Below are 22,665 nucleotides of genomic sequence, written 5' to 3'. Positions count from 1 at the left end.
CTCTCTCTTCACACCACATGCTTCTCAGGGCTCCCACCTACTCTACTGGCTTTGACCACTGTCTTTATGCTAGAGGACCCCTCAATCCTCAAGCTCTACAGAAACTCTGCTCTTTTTCCCCCTCCCCAAACAGCTTGGAACAGTGTTCTGTACACTGAGTGCTGAATATTAAAATACAGACATAAAAGGACCATTTTTAAAGATTACATTGTTTTTAGGACTGTTTTAAAGATTAGATATGAATAATTAGAAAATAATTCTATAGTCTCAATGCATGGAAACAGGCAAATGCATAAAAAATACTAGGTTAACGGCCTGAGTGCTTGAATAAATGAGTACAAAAATGAATTTTAAATATACTTTATTTACAAGTCTCTAAATGAAATGTTCCATGAAAAATATCTACATGTTTCTATTTACATATTCCTTATTAAGTCTATTGATTTGAATTAGATTTTAAATTCAATTTTGGAAAGCTTTCAGGATTTCTTCTGAAAGTGATCATTTAAAAATACTATATATAAAAAAAAATACTATATACATAGGGGCACCTGGATGGCTCAGTCAGTTAAGCATCTGGCTCTTGATTTTGGCTCAGGTTATGACTTCAGGATCATGAAATCAAGCCCCGCATCAAATTCTGTGCTGGGTGTGGAGCCTGCTTAAGATTCTCTCTCGCTCTCCCTCTGCCCCTCATTCCCCCACTCATGCTCTCATGCTCTATTAAAAAAAAATATATATATATGTACATATATATATATATATATATCTCGTAGAGTTCCAAAAACAAATACCAAGCTGAGACACAGAAAAGAAAAAAAGTCTATTCTAGGTCTTGGAAGTGATTAGAAAGGACCCTGGGGTATCTCACCTACTATCATAAGAAGCAGGGTTCTTAAAAGAGTTTTCACTGTTAACTAACAGCCCACCTAGATGGAAAATTTCAAAAGCCTTTGCAGTTTTCAGACCAAATTTCACAGTGCCAAAGAGCCTCTTGGCAATTTATGTAAACCTAGATACTCTTACTTGGTTAATATCGACAAAGACACAATTTCTGAAAGAATGATCCTTTCGTGAAATCAAAGCGGAAAACCTGTTTGGGAAAAGCCGATCCTTCAAAGTTGGCACGTCTTCGTTGCCCTTAGGAAAACTCTTTGGAATCTGCCGTCAGTCTAGATAACCAATCAAGGATTCCTTAGCACTTTCGTCCACAAGCAGATCCACTAACACATGCGGCTTGTCGTAACCAAAGGAGGTGGTAGTGTTTCTCAGCACCACGCACTCCTGTCCTTCGGTCTTTATTTCGGTTTTATTATTTGGGGGAAATTCTGAGTCAGATAAGAAGCTGTCAGATTCCACAACGCCACTATCAGAACCATTTCTGGAGTGAAAGGAGTTTAAGGTGACGACACAGGGTTCAGACTGGTTACTATTTGGATGGACAGAATTCTCTCTCATTCCTGGGGTCAGAGGACTACCAGGAGCCACGTCAGAAGTATTTTCTTCAGTGGTCACCACTTCTATTTCACTGGAAACGTCTTCTCGGTGTTCCATTTTTCCTAGGTTGTCTTCAGTGGGCGTACCAAGTGTTGCTGGAGACAACTGCTCTTCCCAGACCATCTTCTCATTTTCTGGGGCAATCGGTTGGTAGGTGATGGGTGATATACATTTTGATTCAGATTTTGTCTCTGAAGAGGCATTTTTTACCACAGACAGCTAAGGGAAGAGAAACCAATGATTAAAAATAATAAATTATTAAACTTAAGTGCACATCCTTAAGAAGACATGGTCCAAGGGTAATGGACAATGAAATATACCACTAAATGGCAGATTTATGGTAACAATATAATAGCACCTGGTGGTTGCCTCTTCTTGCTTTTTAATGAAAATATACTATATTAAGTGCAAGTGTTTTTAGGATTTTTAAAAAGTCATCCCCCATCTAATTAGTATGTGTTGCTTTTTCTCCATTACCTCCACATGTATGCACGTTACATTTGTAATGGGAGTATACCTACTTATATAATATTTTCACCATTCGCCTTCATAATTATAATTTTTATTAGAATTTTCACTGCCTCATATAATTTCTTTATACTGATGATTAAAGTAATTTCTCTAACAGTGCATTTTGAAGTCTTTCAAATTTTTACTATATATAGAACATGTTGAAGTGAGTATCTTTTTACTTATGAAGATTTTTTTTTAAAGAATAAATTCTTAAAAGTAAAATTACTAAGTCACAGGCTGTGGCTTTATTTACAGCACTACTACACTCTATACCCATTAAATGCTTCCCTTCCCACCAGGGCTGTATTACTTTTACCAGTATACACCAGTTTTACTACTACTGGTACTACTGGATATTCAGGTTTATTTTTCCTTCTCTAGCAGGTATAAAGTTGCATACTGCAAGGCTGCTTTGTGCTTGCTTACTTATCCTTAATTAGTAAGGACAAATACTATGAATTCATACATGAATTATCTACTACTGATAGTTTTTATTCACTTCACCAAAGGTAGTGTTTTCAAAACAAATTGAAATGTGTCCTTTGCACGTTATAGATATTATTCCTAACCTATTTCATTCAAACAATTACCATCCTGTTAGCTGTATATGTTCTTTTCATCATACAAAGGCTTTTGAATGTTGACATTAAAAGGTCAAACTGCTGGGGCGCCTGCGTGACTCAGTCAGTTAAGCATCCGACTCTTGATTTTGGCTCAGGTCATGATCGTGGGGTCCTGGGATCGAGCCCAGCATCAGGTTCCGTGCTCAGCGGGGAATCTGCTTGAGGATTTCTCTCCCTCTCCCTCTGCTCCTCCCCCTGCTTATGCTGTCTCTCTCTCTCTCCCTCTCTCAAATAAATAAATAAATCTTTTTTAAAAAATGCCAAATTTCTGGTCTCACTTGTGGCCATCTTTCCTTCTACGCTCCAACCATAATGGTGTTTCTGTATTTTAGGATTTTCAAAAGCCATGCTTTCTTGATGCTGGGCTTTAGCACATACTGTCCCTTAGTACCTGGATAAACTCCTGTCTGCCCTCTAGACGCTCAAACATCACTGCCTCTGGAAAGGCCACACGAAGCCCCATCCCCCAAAGGTGGACAAAGTCCTCATTGGCATGGATGTAAACCTCTATGTTTCAACACTGTACACCCACTCAATACTTTTCTTCTCCCTAAACTTTAAGCTCCTTAACAGACTTATCCAATTATGCTCTTGTTCCGTGCATAAAAAAGTACACAATGTGTAGTAAAAATTATGTGGTTTTGGATGTGTGGTAGATTGAGTGATTTATGATAGGTGACATGCTGCTGAACATCATTCTACTTAAAAAAAAATTTAAGAAAATTATCAAAAAGGTCCAAATAAATACTTTAGTGTATATAATTAAAGAAAAATATTTAAATATGTTACCAAGGACTTGGGTAACATGATGCTCTCCCTCTTACACGGATTCATCTTCTTAGTGTAACAACAGACAAATACCAGGATAAGTACTAGAAAAAGTAGGAGAACAGCAACAATTGGAATCCAAATAGAATCTAAAAAAAAAAGGGAAAAATTGCAAGTTAGAATTAAGATGGAAATACTGCTATATCCATGAAATAGTATGAAGTCTTTAATAGATTTGCTCACTGGGTAATTAGTATGATCAGGGTTGCGAAGAACACTTGCTGGAGAAGTCGGGCAAGATGAAAAGAGCTTAGGTACACCTGTCCTAGACACTAAAAGGGCTCTTCCCAGCTCTGCCATTCTCTACCTTCTGCACCTATCCCTCCGTGATACAGAGTGGCTAAAACAGACTTTCATAACAATTTCCTTAAAACCCCCAACATAGGGTGCTTCCAGGGTTGCACTTTTCTCTCCGTTAAAAAGGCAAAAGAAAATTTTAAAAAATCCACCCCTTCAGAAATAAATTCTGACAATGACTATAACTCTTAAAATAGTTTAATCAGGGCGCCTGGGTGGCTCAGTTGGTTAAGCGACTGCCTTCGGCTCAGGTCATGATCCTGGAGTCCCAGGATCGAGTCCCGCATCGGGCTCCCTGCTCAGCAGGGGGTCTGCTTCTCCCTCTGACCCTCCCCCCTCTCATGCTCTCTCTATCTCATTCTCTCTCAAATGAATAAATAAAATCTTTAAAAAAAAAAATAGTTTAATCCCACTCCTCAGAATTTTGTTCCATTTTACATTTATTTGAAGATTGCAAATACTTGTGAAGATATACAGACAGACACACAGCACGCACAGACAGGAAAGCTGCACAGGAATTAGGTGCCCTTAAATGCAAACCAGACATTATAACTTAAAATAAGAAAGATCTGTTTCAGAGCACATACATTTATAATCACTATTGTGTATTTCGCTCTAATGCTGCTTTTTATTTTCAAAGCACAACCTTCAGTATTCTATTTTCACAGTCCTCTCTTCTAAATTAACACTACTCTATGTATCATGGTGTTGTTTGGCCTCTTTACTGGCATTTTATTACCTTTAATTTCTATTCCAAAGTTACTTTTTTGGAATAGTCACTCTGGAAATGACGACTAAATGAACACGTGTATAACACCTATTACAGGATATGGAAAAAATGAAGTTATTACAACAGCAAAGATAAAATCACTCCCTGAGGCCAGCACTGTTTATTTTTATTTTTTTAAATCTTATTACGTTATGTTAGTCACCATACATCACTGGTTTTTGATGCAGTGATCCACGATCCATTGTTTCCATATAACACCCAGTGCTCCATGCAGTACGTGCCCTCCTTAATACCCATCACCGGGCTAACCCATCCCCCCACCCCCTCCCCTCTAAAACCCTCAGTTTGTTTCTCAGAGTCCATAGTCTCTCATGGTTTGTCTCCCCCTCTGATTTCCCCCCCTTCATTTTTCCCTTCCTTCTCCTAATGTCCTCCATTCTATTCCTTATGTTCCACAAATAAGTGAAACCATATGATAATTGACTTTCTCTGCTTGACTTATTTCACTTAGCATAATCTCCTCCAGTCCCAAGATATGGACCCTCAAATCTACGGTCAAATAATCTTTGACAAAGCAGGAAAAAAGACAGCCTCTTCAATAAATGGTGCTGGGAAAATTGGACAGCCACATGCAGAAGAATGAAACTCGACCATTCTCTAACACCATTCACAAAGATTAACTCAAAGTGGATGAAAGACCTCAATGTGAGACAGGAATCCATCAAAATCCTAGAGGGGAACATAGGTAGTAACCTCTTTGACATCAGTCACAGCAACTTCTTTCAAGATACATCTCCAAAAGCTAGTGAAACAAAAGCAAAACTGAACTTTTGGGACTTCATCAAGATAAAAAGCTTCTGCACAGCCAAGGAAACAGTCAACAAAACAAAGCGGCAACCCACAGAATGGGAGAAGATATTTGCAAATGACACTACAGATAAAGGGCTGGTATCCAAGATCTATAAAGAACTTCTCAAACTCAACCCCCAAAAAACAAATAATCAAGTCAAAAAGTGGGCAGAAGATATGAAAAGACACTTCTCTGAAGAAGACATACAAATGGCTAACAGACACATGAAAAAATGTTCATCATCATTAGCCATCAGGGAAATTCAAATCAAAAGCACACTGAGATACCACCTTACACCAGTTAGAATGGCCAAAATGGACAGGGCAAGAAACAACAAATGTTGGAGAGGTTGTGGAGAAAGGGGAACCCTTTGACACTGTTGGTGGGAATGCAAGTTGGTACAGCCACTTTGGAAAACAGTGTGGAGGTTCCTCAAAAAATTAAAAATAGAGCTACCTTATGACCCAGCAATTGCACTCCTGGGTATTTACCCTAAAGACACAGATGTAGTGAAAAGAAGGGCCATATGTACCCCAACGTTCAGAGCAGCCATGTCCGCAACAGCACTGTGTTTGGAACAGGGCACAGGTGGGCAGGGAATACTGCTTCTGGGCCACAGTGCTGCCACCATGTGGCCACAGTACCTGCCCAATTTATAATTCAGACTTAAAAAAAAAAAATAAATCTGAGGCATTTGCATTATTTCAAATTTTGTGTATTAATTAGGATTTTATTTTTTCAAAATAACACAATGCAAGTTGGCATAATGGGATATTGGCATAATAATGGCATAAAATGGCATAATAATGCACTGCATTATTTTAAGTCACATACTACTTGAAACCCTCGTTATAATAGCCTAAAAGTTATTAAGTTTCAGACATTTTGGTCTAATTCTTCAGCCTAGATTCCCGTTCTTCAAGAGGATATTTGTAGGGATGCCTGGGTGGCTCAGTCGGTTAGGCCTCTACCTATGGATCAGGTCATGATCCCAGGGCCCTGGGATGGAGTCCCGCATCGGGCTCCCTGCTCAGCAGGGGAGCCTGCTTCCCCCTCTGCCTGCCGCTCCCCCCCTGCTTGTGCTCTCTCTCTGACAAACAAACAAATAAAATCTTTAAAAACAACAACAACAACAAAACAAAAAAGGGAGATATTTGTATCATAAAATTTTGGGGGGCGCCTGGGTGGTCCAGTTGGCTAAGTGTCCGACTCATGGTTTTAGCTCAGGTTGTGATCTCAGGGTTGTGAGACAGAGCCTCACTTCAGGCTCCATGCTCAGTGTGGAGTCGGCTTGAGATTCTCTCTCCCTCTGCCCCTCCCACTTGTGCTCTCTTCTCTCTAAAATAAATAAATCTTTAAAATAAATAAAAAATATATTCTAAAAACAGCCTCATAATTGGAAAAGATATATATACACAGTTATCAAAGCATGTTATCATAGAGAAAGTCATAAATAATCTGGAAGTCCCAAATTGGGAAACATTAAACAGAATACAAATTCTACATGATGAAACACTCTACAGAGATTAAAAAATAATATTAATAAAGTATATGAATTAAAATGGAAAAATATTTATAATACATACTTAAAGCAGTACATAAAATTTTATGTACTATACAATACGATTGTGGCTATATAGAAAAAGAGAATGGGATGAGAAAAAAACCCCAAACTGTAACTAAGTATTTGGATGACAGAACTACAGATAATTTTGATTTCTTCTGGCTTTTTATATTTTATAAATTATCTATAATGAACATTTAAATTTTGTAAGTGCAGAGAACAGGCCAAATTTTTGTTAAGGTACCTGCCACTTGAGAATATCAGTTCTAAAGTTCTATCATATGTATCCCCCGCTACACACACAAAGAAAAGAAAATGAAACAAAATTATTTTTAAGTGTTATAAAAATAACCCATAACCTATCAACATTTATTTTGGATACTAATTTTCAGTGTTTGTCCAGTTCATGTCACACATGCCAATGAATATTTCTGCTACTCAATTTTTAAACTTACCATCCCCATAGAGAACACTCTAATGGATACATAACATCTTACTATAAGGAAATAATAAACTGCTTTATATCACTACGTGTAATCCTGAAATGCAGACATTTAGGCATAGCGTTTTAGGTATTATGTTTTCTTTCTTCCCTGGGTTCAAAGGTCATCACACAGCTTTCCAAATCGGTTGTTTTAGATCTCTTAATACCTGAGAAATGAGCTTATTTTTACCTTTGGACTTCTCTGAGAAATGGAACCACTTAATATTTTTAAAAGAACAGGGATTTACTGAAACTGCCTCTTTTCAATTACCCTATTTCAGTTATCTCTCCCTGTATTTAGGAAAAAACAGCAGAAACTTGCCTTCCATGCGGTTATCATCAGAAGTGGTAATACAAAGTTCTTTGGACATCTCAGTTTTAACAGACCAATCTTTTGATTCCCCTTCTGCTGAAATACAGTAGTCAGAATTCAGGGAGGACACCGGGATAACGAGGTGGCACTGAGTCTCATTGCAATCATTTTCATTCTCTACTTTCATTTTATACGTGGTCTGTATGGGGAAAACAACAACAACATTGAAAATGCATTTTAGCATCCGTCCAGCCAGCCAAAGGACATGTGTCGTCTGTGCCACAGAGCCCCTGGACACACGAAGGTAGGACAGTGGTGCCAGACCTCCTGCAACGTCCCCCAGAGCAGAAAGAAATGTGAGCCACGAGTCCTGCGAAGGGACTATTATACGGAACCAGGAATGATCGAACCACAGAGGTGCCAACAGTGGATGGTGTGAGAAGAGAACTCAAAGTGGAGATGAAATGCCAGCTGAATACTGAAGAATGAGCAGAAAGTTGCCCAAGTGGAGAAGATGGAGAGGGTGTTCTGGGAAATAGCACGGCACCTTCAGGGAACGAACTAAAAGCAGTTCACCACTGCACAAATAAAACTTAGGTTGGAAAGAACAGGGAGACAGGAAGCTGGAAAGGACACAAGCGGCCAAAATCACGAAGGCCTGGGAGGCCACGCCGTGAAAGGGGATTTAGATATTATTTTGTAGCTCATAGGGATTTGTGAAGGGATTTTAAGGAGTGAAGGAAGAAGGTTAGATGTGCACTTCAGAAGGACGACTCCACTAAGCATCCAGAGTGATGTTTTAAAATCTAAGTCAGATGCTACTCTTCCTGCTAAAATCGTTCCAGAGACGTAACACCTTCATGAGAGTAACGTCAAATCTCTCCTGTGCCCCAAGAGATGTGGCCCCCCGTGACCTCTGACCTCATCTGCACCTGCACCCTGCCCAGTGTGCTTCTGCCAGATTCTCTGTCTGAAACACCCTCCCCATCCAGATCCATGAAGGTCACCTCCTGCCCTCCTCCAGACCTGGTCCAGTAACACCTTCCCTGCTCTGACCACCCTACTGAAGATCACTACTGCCCCCAACCCCGCTGCCCATGCCCCCTCCCTGCCCTGTTTTGCTCCATCCACGAAGCACTGGAGCAGGGTCTGTACTGTTCACTGCTACCTGCTGGTGCCAGGAACACACAGAGCACGCGCCTGACAAATACTATTAAATAAAGCAATGGTGGCACTGTGGAGAATGGATGGACTAGAATCATTCCAATCCAAGTGTGGTCTGCACACCAGTGCCAGAATGTAAGTACATCCCCACAGCAGAACCGCTAACTTTCTCTTTCAAAAACAAGGATTCCAATTATAGCTTCCTATTATTTTACATCACTACCCATGAGGAAGAAAAGATTAAAATGATCTTTGTCTTACCAGTGGAGAAATAGGAATAAACAGGTTTAAAATCCTAAAATAGGGCCATGGGGTTAAATGAGGCCAAGACAAAACTTAAATGTATTCACCTGCCCAGCATTAGTGATTAACTCCAATCCCAACTCCCCTCAACAACATTTATTTATAGGCAAAATCTATGATCCATAAGTCCTGCCTGAGTGTTCATAAGCATTGTATTTTCATTACACTACATATAGAGAAAACTTATGCTAGCAACAGAAAAACAGAACAAAGGAAATAGAAACACCGACCTTACTTCCATTTATTCTCAAATCCACCGTGTACATGAATATGTGACAATTATTTTCATCATAGATGGGTACTGGCTCTCTTCCACTTATATTAGTTAAAGGGTGAAATATGTCAATGATGATTTGGTTTTCCATCTTTCTGATACCCACTGCAGGTGGTCCGATGTTCCCTGGGAGGGGGGAAGGGGGGAAAGGACCCAAAAGAAGCAGAATTAATACTGCCCCTGGAAATTTATAGCACGTTCCAGAAAACTTCCAAAATCAATCCATCAACGTACTCGCTCGGTTGTTCTAAAGCAGAACCGTGTTTAAACCATTCCACAAAGTATCGTCTAGATCTTTGTCCTTAATGTCCTTAATAAAGAAATATTAAATTAATCTCAAGCAGGAAGTATTTTTATCTAATCTAAACTCCTCTTTAACAGCTTCAGTGCACTTCTCGTGCTAAAGGTAAACAGTTGGGTCACGAATCCTGTTAAAAAACGTTGACATAACAGAAGCTCTCTTAAGGAATTCTTCCTTTTTCTGTGGGTCTGCAGATTAGAAAGAAAACCTATTCTCTAAAAAGTGTTTCAGAAAAGGCATTTTAGTTACTTTTGAACACTCACTGAAACTCTCTGTATCGCCAATACCAATGGATGTCTGGCATGAAGGAAGGCTCTGAGGAAAGTTTGCCAAATACATTGAATTTTTATGGTGCAAATCAAAACTAGACATTCATTCAACAAATATTTATTATGTGTCACCGATGCTTGAGACTTTGTTGGTGAGCCATTTACCTATTCTTCACGTATTTATTGCACACTTACTATGTGCCAGTCAGGTCTATGTTTATTTGCTAATTTATCCTCAGGGCCTGGTATACTTTCTAGCACACAGTATGCCCTTGATAAATCTGTATGGGAAAAATCTGATATACAGCTGGTATAGTTAACAGATGACGGGCATGGACTCTGGGACATAAAATTATTTCAAGGCAAGTAGAGGAAGGGCCTGTAAGTAGGCACAATCTGAAAAGCAGAAGCAGAAGCAGAAGCAAGGCCGTGGTGGATGAAACCAAGCATGGAGGCTGAACAAGGAAGGAAGTGAAGGTGGAGGGCAAGGCACAAGGCCTTGAACACGAGGGAGGAGTCAAGTGACTAATTGCTTCTTTACCCACGAGTGAGGGTGTGAGAGCTACAGGGTAGGATTTCAGTCAGAGAAGGGGAATTGGCAATGAAGATTTTGGAGCTTGAGGTGATAACTAAGATCAGGTATACCGCAAGAATGCGCTGCTGGCAGGAGAAAGGGCTAAAAAAATCACTGGGGTTGAGGAGATTCTAGAAATCTAAAATTAGTTAATGTATTAAGTTGGTATATAAAATTCCCAGAGGCCTTGGGGACGAGGCACAGGGTGGAAGAGGGAGAGCTGTCCTCAGTGAGTGTAACTTAGCAGGGAGTGCTGCGAGGAGAGCGGGGAGAAGGCCACCACAGAGTCCACCTGGGCAGCACTGATCCGTGCTTGCAGGGAGTGGAATTGTAATGGTCTAGAAGTGGCAAAGTGATGGGTACCTCTTAGCCCTATTTTGTGGGGCTTGGGGAAAGAGGAAGAAATGCCTTTGGCATTGTGATAACTCTTAGCAAGTGCTAATAAAAGCAAATACGTACAGAAGACATGGGTAAGTATTTTCAAACTTAACATTTCAAATTTAAAAGTTCTACTCACCTTGTTTACATAAAATAAATTCTTTTGACTCTACATAGGCTGATTCTTTTTGTCCAAGCCTAGCTTTAATTCTGGCCCACAGAGAAAGTGATGGATCATTAATTACAGAAAAGATATTACAATAATGATGAGAGGTATTGCAGGCATCAATCCATATTGCTTCCCTAAAACAAAGAGGAATAAAGAAGCACAACGGTAACTTTTACTGTTAATATATAAACTTGAATCATCTCTGTCTCTGCTTTGCTTTTCATTTACAGCATGGAGCTGGTAGAAAGAGCTGAACAAGAATAGGATGGAGAAGCCAGACAAAGTAGGAAGTCCTAACTCTGGTTAGAAGTACTATAAATTCCTTTACAATAAAGAGGCTCAATTCAAAATACAACACCTGAACAAAGTACATTCCACATATGATTTTTAAAAATCTGATCTTTAAATAACTCTAGATTCTATTAACATAAATAATCATTACTTGACTGCAGAATCTAACGCATTACAAAGACTCCTGACATTTGTCAAAAATTTTTTTTGAAATTTTTATCTTTCTATTCAACAATACATTCACTATGGAAAGTAAGAGGACATCATTATTTTTTTTTAAGATTTTATTTAGTTATGAGAGAGAGAGAGAAAGAGAGAGTGTGTGAGTGTAGGAACAGTGGAAGAAGGACAAGCAAACTCCATGCTGGGAGTAGAGCCCAACGTGGGGCTGGATGCCAGGACCCCGAGACCACGACCTGAGCTGAAATCAAGAGTTGGATGCCCAACCAACTGAGCCATCCAGGCGCTCCGACATCATTACTTTTAATACAGAACTGTAAGTTTTATTTGTCATGCCTTTCAAAAATCTCTAATTCCTGGTGTGCCTGGGTGGCTCAGTCGGTTCAGTGTCTGACTCTTGATTTGGGGGCAGGTCATGATCTCAGGGTCCTGGGACTGAGTCCCATGTTGAGCTCCCTGCTCAGTGGGGAGTCTGCTGGAGGAATCTCTCTCTCTCTCTCCCCCTCCCTGCCCCCCAATAGCATGCACACACGCTCACTCCCTCTCTCTCAAATAAATAAATCTTTTAAAAGGTCTTGAAAGTTAGACTCCTCTACTTCAATTTTGACGGGAAGAAGAACTAAGAGGCAGGAAGTACTCTGAAGATAAATAATTTGCATCCTTAGCACTTCTGGAAGTCTACAAGCAGTTTAAGAAGTTCTGCCACATGGGAAAGAAAGATGATGGGAAAAAACACAAAGTTATGGAAAGTACAGAGACCTAGACAAAAACAGAATAAAAAAGATGAGAGAGTAACACTTACCCATAGTTCTTTACCTGTACAGTAAAAACAGGGGTCTGTGGCATGGTTGGGTAGTCCCAAAATAGGACAGTATTAAAGTTATAGGCCTCAAATTTAATATTGGTTGGTATCGGCACTGTAAGAGATTCAAAAAGTAAAATGGACAATTGTAAGAAACTCATATTAATATTAGAAAACTTTATAAGGAGCCTAGTTAGCCAAATAGGTATTTTGAAGTAGAATTCACCAGGACAAATAACATAATTACTTAAATTGAGATTTATAAAAATTAATTTTATTGGAAAATGTATAGTGTTCTGACCCATTTTAAATTCCTGAAACAACATTGTAGTATGAGAGAAATACAAATATAGTAGAGGCAATCAATCCCTATTATGTTTTCGGGGTATTTATAAATAAATTCGCTGCCTGTTGTAATAATCATGCTCAATTCATTTAATCACTAGAATTTCCTGTATTTGATACCACAGATCGCCTTCAAAGGCTAGTGGAGAACTGGCTACCCCCCAGCGATGGTCAATTTCATTCTAAAATACCCTATAGGCTGGAAGCCCTCTGCCTGGTATCATCACACACCTCAGCACCTTTTCTGTAACATAGGAATAGAAGCCTAAGCCGACCACCTTGTCAGTTTCATTAACATTTTGCTCTCTGGAGTGTGCAGGGCTTTTTACAAAACACACTCAATATTCTTGCCTTTGCTCTTTTAAACCATTTCAGAAACCATCTACTGAGGGTGCCTGGGTGGCTCAGTTGTTAAGCGTCTGCCTTTGGCTCAGGTCATGATCCCAGGGTCCAGGGATCGAGCACTGCATCGGGCTCCCTGCTCTGCTGGAAGTCTGCTTCTCCCTCTCCCACTCCCCCTGCTTGTGTTCCTTCTCTCACTGTGTCTCTCTCTGTCAAATAAGTAAATAAATAAAATCTTTAAAAAAAAAAGAAAGAAAACGTCTACTGAGCTGTGAATCACACGAGAGAATGGGCAGAAGTCACTTCAACATCTTATAACTAGTTATTAAAAGCGGCCATTTACTCCGCTGCTTAGGGGCAAAGGCTGCTGTCCACCACCCCTTGGGAAACACTCACACACATACATCTCCATTTCTCCTTTTCTCTCTCTCTCCCTCCTTCTTTCCATCCCTTCCTTCCCTTGTTTATGAATGAACATGAAGATACAGAGTTGGCGATATGACCCCAACTTCAAGATTATTCAATCCTACCTATCTGAAAACCATTAAACGTAATTTACAATTACAATGAAAATAAATGAATGAATGGCAATGCGGTCAGGTACAGTGACTTCCAAACATATCATCAGCCTCAAAAACTCTGAGAGAGCCAAAAGCTGTGGTTTTTTTTTTTTTTTTTTTTTTAAGTTCCCCAGCACAGGGCACCTGGGTGGCTCAGTTGGTTAGGCATCCGGCTCTTGATTTAGGCTCAGGTCACGATCTCAGGGTCCTGGGATCGAGCCCCACATCTGGCTCTACACTCTGTGCTCAGCGGGGAGTCTGCTTGAGATTCTCTTTCTCCCTTTGCACTTGTCCCTAGTGCTCTCTCTCTCTCTCAAATAAATATTTTAAAAAATATAAAAGTAAAAAAATAAAAGTTCCCCAGCTGATAATGATGATTACTTGGGATTATATAAACTGGACTGCTCTAATAAGAAAAATATTCCCTGGGTTGGAGATTAAGAAATGTGGGTTCTTTCCTGGCTATACCATTAGTCATTTCAGATTTCCTAATCTGATATGTGAGGTGTTAATTTCACATACATACGGTATTTGCTTACTGTTGAAGGAAACACCTACTATATTTTCTCCCAAAGCAAAAACTCCAATATTCAAACCCAAACTAGTGCATTGCTTTAATTTACAATTATTTAACACTCGTATTATCTTTTTAAGGCAGAACACAGATTCAGAATTATTTAGGGAAAAAATATGAACTTGTGGACAATTAAATTCTACTGCCTTTTTCCTCCCTTTTCTGGTTACTTTTTTCCTTTGTATCAGTGGTTTTCAATAGGAAGCGATTTTTGTCTTGCAGGGGACATTTGGCACTGTCTAGAGACATTTTTCGTTCTCACAACTGGGTGATAGTGGTAGGCTGCTGCTGGCATCTCCAGAATAGAGGTTGCTAAGTATTGTAATAAATGCACAGGACAGTTCTCCACATTTTGGCAGTCCAAAATGCCAAGAGCACTAAGGGTGAGGAACCCTGCTTCATATGTTCACGACTTTAGGAATTTTTTGTTATTATTTAGGAGGAAAAACTGACTTAAAAACAGATTTTTTTTTTGATAAACCAATATATTTCATAGCTTTCCCACAATGAATAGCTTTGGATACTGCCCAACTGTCTAACTTCTATAACTACTTATCAAAGCAATGTGACAATTTGGCCCAAAGGTTGAGATTATGAAACTGGGAGGATGTCTCACAGATTCAAACACTACATGCTTATAATATGCTCTTTCTGCAGCCTGTGATCAGACACCTACAAGTTTTCTATTTACTGTTCCTGAAATACTGCTGACAGCTGTTGGTACCTAGCATCTTTGGTTCTCTAAGCAATTTCTTTGCAGGTGAGCCAGAAACCACTGGTCTTGGCAGATTTAGCCCTGGTTCTTCTCTTTTGGTTTTGGTAGAGTTCCCATGGCCTTACTTAGCAGGGTGTACTGAGGCTTTCTTTTTCTAGGTTTCTTTAGATATGTTTTCATATGTTTGCACCTCAACTTCATGAAACGACCTACTCTCAAACAGCTTATAGTCTGTGAGGAGGAAATACAAGGCACCACCCTCATCCCCCAGGTTCAAGTCAACATCAATATCAAATAACATTCACATAGGGGCACCTGGGTGGCTCAGTCAGTTAAGCATCTGACCTTCGGCTCAGGTCATGATCCCAAGGTCCTGGGATCAATCCCTATGGCCCCCTGCCCCATCCCCTGCTCATGCTTGCTTGCGTGTGTGTGCTCTCTCTCTCTCTCTCAAATAAAATCTTTAGTAAAAAAAATAATATTCACACAGATAAACATTATTTTCAACCAGATGAGAGGAACCTGATGCTAAGAAAACTCACAATGAATGCGAACTTCTCTCAAAAGCCATCTCTTAACTTTAGCATCTTTTGCTTCTCCAGAGGCTGAGAATTTTCAAACCTTCTGGTCCTAGTTCCTTTTTGTTTAACAGTCCTTCTCTTGGTTACTCTTTCTAGTCTTGAATTTTAACTACAAGAAGCAAGAAGAAACCACGTGGCACCTTCAGCACTGCTTGGCAACCTCTCTGGCTAGGTCTAGAAGTTCACCAGGCACATTTCCTACTCTTCCTGTTACCAAAGGCAACAGTGTTGTTAAACTTACTGCCTCTGGTAACAAGAACCTGCCTTCTTCCAGTTTCCAGTAATGAGGAGTTCTTCACTGCCTTTTAAGTCTCTTTAAAAAAAAAAAATTATTCCCAATAGGAATGACTTTTTAATTGTATAGACTCGGGCTGAGATTCCTGTATTTGAGGAAAAGGCATATAGAATATTAAATAAAGTGCATTTACGTTTAAGAAGAGGTTACTGAATCATAGTTATAAAACCAAAGTAGATTTGCACATTAGATTAGTTTTTAATGTGAATCAAATGATGTTTCCCATAATTTAAGTTAAAGCTTGACCTGGTTAGATTAGAACTAGGGCTTAAATCACAGCTTTCAAAGCAATCAAGACAGGTCGTGGGAGGAGGAGGTTTCAATGGATACTAACAGACTTTACCATTCTATTAAAGGAGAAACTTTGAATATATACACCAAAGGATGTAGCCTGTGGTTTTAATACTACCAGAAGAGAAACCATGTGGTTATTACACATCTGCCTTTGTCACTTTTTGCAAAACTCACATGATAAATAGACAGGAGTAGCTTTCTACTGTTTCAGAATTTTGTGACCTAAAGTTTAAATTGTTTTATACTCAAATTAAAATAATTAAGGCTTACAGAAAACTTCCATCCAAAATAAATTTACCTATGTCAATAAAAATATGTGTAGAATAGCAAGAAAGGATTATCTGTGGAGTTTAAGGAAAGATCCTACTAGAGTATCTCATCAAATAAAATAATCTTACAGATTTCTCCATCTCTTGAAAATGATACAGATAGTTTTCTGTAACTCATGTTGTTTTGAAAATGAGTTCCATTATTTGGTGCATGCTATCTAGAATAAACATTCACTTTTCAAATCTGCTTCTCAGAATGTCTCTAGAACAGCTGAGGCTTTAACAAAACCAAACACAGTAAAGAACAATCAGTTTTTTATAACACTCTACAATGCGGGGGGCGGGGGGGGAGAGGAGAGTTCTGGTTACAACCGTTTCCTCTTGATAAACTGGGAGAGACAGGATATGGAAAAAGAGCAAGGAACAGGACAGAAAAACTGATGAAGATCAGTATGTGAGGTGAGGAAGCAAACCTCAGCCAGAAAGAACAGCTCTGTTGTAACTGCTGGTGAAGCAAGGAACTACAGACATCTCCAGATTTCCTCTGCATGGATGATGACCGGGGTACAGGCTGCCCCGTGTCCTCCATCCCATAACCACCAAGGGCATCTGTGCCTCTACTACAAAAGGGACAGCCACAGAAGTTCTTCCCCAATTTTAACATAATCGCCTACAAAAACTGTATAAAAGATAAGTACATCTACCAAAGAGCAGAGCTCTGGGGTCTGCAGACACCATCGGACAATCTGCTTACCCACCTCTCTATGGGAAAGGACTAAGGATAAAGGGGCCAGCAATCAGATTGTGTCAGGGCATTCTAAGCCATCTGACACTACAGCTCAAAAAGAAATGCTCCAAATTAAAGCATTCAGACCCTTTTGTGAATGAACAACTTAGAGAAAAGCTCTAACACCTTTCCCCTAGTGAAAGATGCAGGTAGGGCCATGGGTATGTTTACAAAGGTTTCTTCTTTCATTGCAAACTGAGAAATGGCATGAGAAATCCAGGGAGGAAAAGGGGGAAATACCAAACCAAGACTTCTGCAATTTTTTTTTCTGAATAGTTTTATGATCACAATCTACACCTCCTGAATGGTTTTATAGTGTTGATAAAATAGTTATTTTCTTAATGCCTTCCAAATTTTTCTCTTAGCAAGCAGCGGCGTCTTCTAGATTTAAGATGAATAAAGACATTTTGAGAATTCTTGCACATGTTTCAAATGTTCATACAAGTTTTTTCATTAAAACACTTCAATATTTTCCAGCTTTCAATCGTCCATCACTTTGTGAGATGAATACAAAAATCTATTTTCTACTTCTATTATTTTCTTATACCTTTAGAAGAGATTCAGAGCTAAGGGTTCAAATAATAAAATTATTATCATAAATAATAAAATAATAAATTATTACTTTCCATAAAGTAGTTCCTTAGCTGGGTCAAAACCGTTACTATGTCTGCAGTCTTCTCTTCTTCCTGTTTGTCTTCAGGATTTATTCTGATTTTATCACTCACTCTCTTAAGTTGTGGAGCCCAGAATATAACAGACATGAATGAAATATTTTCCTTCCTCTTTTTTTAAAGAGATGGACATATCAAATAGTGGCTTATGCTGAATTTGTAATTAACTAAAATCCCCCCAGATCTTTTACTCAAACCACCAAGTTAGAGCTTATCCAATAAACATCTGCTTAGCCACTTTCTGACCTAAAACGCAGGATTTTTATATGTGCTCCTATTTATTCAATTTTATCTAGTTGGGTCTGCTTGGCATGCCAATAAATTCTAATTGGACCAGACCCACCTAGTCCCTGAAAGAAGTCATTTCTCAAGACTAATTCCCATTTGAACTAATTCACTCCAAGTTGAGAAATGGTTGAGAAATAGGAACTGAAAAACTAGAGTCTTTTTCAGTCTACGAAAAACAGGGGAAAGGTAGAAGAACAAGTTAGTTGCTGAATCTATTTTAAATTTCTCATACTGATTTGGATGAGTTTTTTTTTTTTTTAAAGGCACCACAATCTCTCATATACAACCACAACAATTTAATATTTTAAAATATATTTGTTAAAATAAGTAACAATGAACATCATTGAATGGTAATCACTAATGTGTAGATTAAACATTTACTACAAGATAAGCAATGTGCTCCAATGTTACGTAATGCCCCAACGAACCAACACAAACCATTCTAGGAGGGAGGTGATATTATTATACATATCTTTACCGATGAACGAACAAAGGCTTAGAGAAGCTATTTAAAGACTTGGCAGTCTATAAAGGTTTGTTGGTTTTAGTTAAGAAAAGCTACTTAGGCATCATTTTTGTGATAGTTCAACAAAATAAGAAAATGACCTCCATATATTAATAGGAATTGGAAATGATTATTTTCTGATGACTTCACAAGCACCTAATTCAAGTAGTTTTGCCTGATTTATTGTACTATCACAATTATATGATGACCTCTTCAAAATCTGAACAATGCATTAAAGGAAATCATTTCTTTGGAATGGACATGACTGAAATGGCTATCGGAAAAGAGACTTTCTCCACTTTATCAGTGGACAAGGCAACTTGAGAGCCCCATGTCTATGTGAGAAAGTACAGTGTGCTCTTGAGTATTACTAATACCCAGAGTGGAAGAGCAAACAGCAAGAAGGCAGACACTGCTTCACTTAAAAATATATATATACTGCTTTTATAGGTAAAACTGGATGAAAAGCGAAATATCCGATTATTAGACAGCACACATGGGTTTATTTTCCCTATCCATTCACTAAGAAATACTAACAAAAGCCCATCACTGTGGCACGATACATTCCCAACCACTCGGACTTTGCAGAGACTGACTATGTTCTCTTGCCTGCTTCCCTGTTCCCACCAGGTTCCCTCATCTAAGATGAATGATCAAGCACACAGTGAAAGCCAGCACTGTAAGAACTAACACACCGAGGGCCTAGTCGACGTCAGGCACTAGCGAGACGAGGAAGCCAGCCAAGGGCCAGAAGCAGGTTGTCCTTGAGGGTGTTCCCTCAAGGAGACTTTATACTTTAAACTAACTTTAAAAGCATAGGGAACACAACACAAGCTAGAGAAATACACTGAAAAGTCTAGACAAATGTATTGAAAATGCACTGAAAAAAGGAGCGGCGGGGGTTCACTGGCACTTGTGTTTACAAAATGCTGGAGTACAAAAGGCCACAGTAGATGTTCCCATGGGAGCAGACAGGCACTACTCCCAGAGCTGGCTTCAAGGATGTGCAAACTGTGTAATCACAAGAGGCCCCACATTGTTCTAGGTGTTGGGAATACAAACATTTCTGCTTTCAAGGATCATGATTATGTAGCTAACAGTTACTAAGCCCTAGGCACCGCTGTTAACTTTTCACATCTCATTTTCACAACAGCCAGTATCTCCATTAATGGATGAGAAATCGAGGCACAAAGAGGTCTGCCCAGTTTGTACAGAGGTCACTGCTACTCAGTAGGCAGCCGGAAGCTGGGCTCCGGAGTCCAAGTTCTTAACCGCTCTGCAGACTGCCATTACCTAGAGCAAGTTAGTCATCTACAAGGCCAATTGCAGTACATTGTGGTAAGAGCCTGGACTTCTGCACAGGCTGCTGGAAATTAAGCTAGGGGTACCTGGCTTAGGAGGACCCTGTCTGTACTCAGAAGGGCATGGCACATGGTTTAATGCTCTACCTAAACCAGGAATCCGAGCCATCCTCTTCCCACACCCAGTCACTAACTCCTGCTGACTCTGCCTTTTAAATGTTCTTCAAACTGTCCTCTCTTCTGCATTTAAACTGCCATTTTCATTGACTCATCCCAACTTAAGCAGTTAACTTAACTGGCCTCCTTCCTTCGAGTCTACCCCCAAACTATTGTGTAAGATGAATGGTCTTTCTAAATGGCCTAACCGATCCTGCATAAAATCATTTCTCCTCTTCAAAAAATCCACTGACCACCCACCAAGCAGAGCAAGGTAGAGTGAACATCCTTACTTTGGTGGCCTAGCACCTATACTTCCTTCAGGAGTGGTTCTCTTCTGGAAACTCCCCTATCGCCACCTCCTGCAACATGGTCCTTCCCCGGCAAGCTGGTACCTGACCCAGGGGTGCCAATCAGAGCCTTCTCCTGGGATTTTGTTAGGATGGCGGAAGCTGCAAGATGCAAAGCCCAAAAGTTGTCCACATCCATGATTCTTGCCAAGTAGGAAAAGCTGTCCACACCCAGAGTCGGTAATAAGAAATAGTCTTTGCACTTTTGAGTGACTGGTTCAGCTTTCTGAGGCCCAGGTGGTATCTCTACCTTTCTAACTCTTGCTTGGATTCTCTAAGCCAATAAATCCCCCAATTTGCCTATATTGGCTAATGTTATGTTGCTGTCCTTCGCTGTTTGTTACACATGACAAGGCACTTCATTTACTGGGTTCCTACCTCTCTACCTATCTTATCTCCCCTTGTATCCTCACACACATATTCTACAATGAAACCCTGAGTATTCCACTAATTCAACATGCTGTTTCACACCTCTCCCTCTGCTCACACAAGTCTCTCTGTACCTCCAGCTCCTCTGGGGTTATTACCTTTCTCTGTGAAGTCCTTCCTGATTCCCCTGGTCATACCCAGGTACCTCTATCTTGCTTTTCCAGTAGCCTATGCGAAAGTCCAGGCTCTTATCACAATGTACTGCAATTGCCCTTGTAGATGACTAACTTGCTCTAGGTAATGGCAGCCTGCAGAGCAGTTAACTTGACCTTTGGAGCCCAACTGCAGGCTCCCTTACTGAGTAGCAATGACCGCTCTACGAACGGGGCAGACCTCCTTGTGCCTCGATTTCTCATCCATTAATGGAGATACCGGTTGTTGCGAAAATGAGATGTGATAAGTTAACAGCGGTGCCTAGGGCTTAGTAACTGTTAGCTATATAATCGTAATCCTTGAAAGCAGAAACTGAGTAACTCCCATTTTTGTATTCTCAACATCTGGAACAATGTCTGTCCCAAGGAAAGACTAAGTATTTGTCTGCTTGCCTCTTTTTTTTTTTTTTTTATTAGAGAGCGAGCGAGAGAGAAACAGCATGAGAGAGGAGAGGGTCAGAAGGAGAAGCAGGCTCCCCGCTGAGCCGGGAGCCCGATGTGGGACTCGATTCCAGTACCCTGGGATCATGATCTGAGCCGAAGGCAGTCGCTTAACCAACTGAGCCACCCAGGCGCCCTGTCTGCTTGCCTCTTAAAGAGCAAGCCAAAGGACAGGTGGATATGAATGCAGCACCCCTAACTGGAGCACACAGACGAAGTCATAATATAGAGGTTCGGACCCAGATTTTGCCAAGGATGCAGAAGGTGGGGCCTCCCCGACCCCTGCCAGGCAACTGCTAACTGTGGATACTGAGCAGACACTCAAGACTGAGGGGTTTCTGATGCTTTAGGTTTAACCCTCTTGCAGAAGAGATTCACGGATTTCATTGGGGCTCCTAATCACCATGACAACCGAGCTTTGGAAACCGTATTCCCTGCATTTATTTCCGGGGAAATCTCAGTGAGCAGGCGGAACTAACAAGCTCCGGGGAACTAAGCTAAGAGATGTAGAGCCTGACAAATCTGCGCCCGAGTGCACGCCGCACGGCTGCCAGACTTAGACGTAAGATGACCAATCCCTGCCACTTAAGGATTCTCATAATGGGGGGAGAACAACTTCTCTCTTAAGGATTTTGGGTTTACCCTAAAAATATTTAAGTCACGAGCGCTGGCCACACTGTCCAAATGCTGACCGAGAAACTCACTTAGTTAAAAATGAATTAAAAGAACTGGAAGACCGAAAGGCTGTTTTGTCGTTTCGGCAACAACGGAAGAGCCGAGAGAAAGGGAACTGAAGTCCGCTGACCGCGGACGCCAGGAGTGGCCTTCCCCGCGGCCGCCCACGCAGACGTCCCGCGGGCTCCGGGAACCCCGCGCTAGGTCCCGGGTCAACGAGGACGCGACCCCGCGGGGCCGTGCTTCCAGACCCGGGCGACTCCCTCCCCAGTCCCATCCCCAGCCGGCCGCCGCCCCCCCACGAGCGACGTACCCGAAGACAGCTCCAGATCCGCGGGGCTCATCTCAGCCCAGCTCCCGGCCTGCAAGACGAGGAGGAACAGAAGTTGCAGAGCCATGCTGCCCGGGGTTGACTCAGGGTGCGGCCCTGAGAGAATGCGGGCGTCCAGCCTGGAGCCGGAGCCTCGCGTCACTTCCGGACCAGCGGACCAGCGCCCCAAGGAGAGGCCGGGTGTGCACGCAGTGGCGGGG

The 22,665-nt window shown here is 40.7% G+C and overlaps 1 protein-coding gene across 1 annotated transcript; it reads right to left on the bottom strand.

The window, feature by feature from the left end:
* Nucleotides 1-703: 703 nt before the first annotated feature.
* IFNGR1 (interferon gamma receptor 1) lies at nucleotides 704-22,613 on the bottom strand. The gene is given in 8 exon segments (XM_044917398.1): nucleotides 704-1,174; nucleotides 1,177-1,716; nucleotides 3,423-3,550; nucleotides 7,709-7,898; nucleotides 9,397-9,566; nucleotides 11,102-11,265; nucleotides 12,399-12,519; nucleotides 22,448-22,613. Coding segments are annotated over 8 exon segments (1,431 nt in total). The 5' UTR covers nucleotides 22,533-22,613; the 3' UTR covers nucleotides 704-1,141.
* Nucleotides 22,614-22,665: the final 52 nt, after the last annotated feature.

The sequence above is a fragment of the Neomonachus schauinslandi genome, chromosome 8, assembly GCF_002201575.2.
Source record: "Neomonachus schauinslandi chromosome 8, ASM220157v2, whole genome shotgun sequence".
Taxonomy (NCBI): domain Eukaryota; kingdom Metazoa; phylum Chordata; class Mammalia; order Carnivora; family Phocidae; genus Neomonachus; species Neomonachus schauinslandi.
The sequence above is the reverse complement of the archived record's forward strand: the minus strand, read 5'-3'. Positions and strand labels throughout refer to the sequence as shown.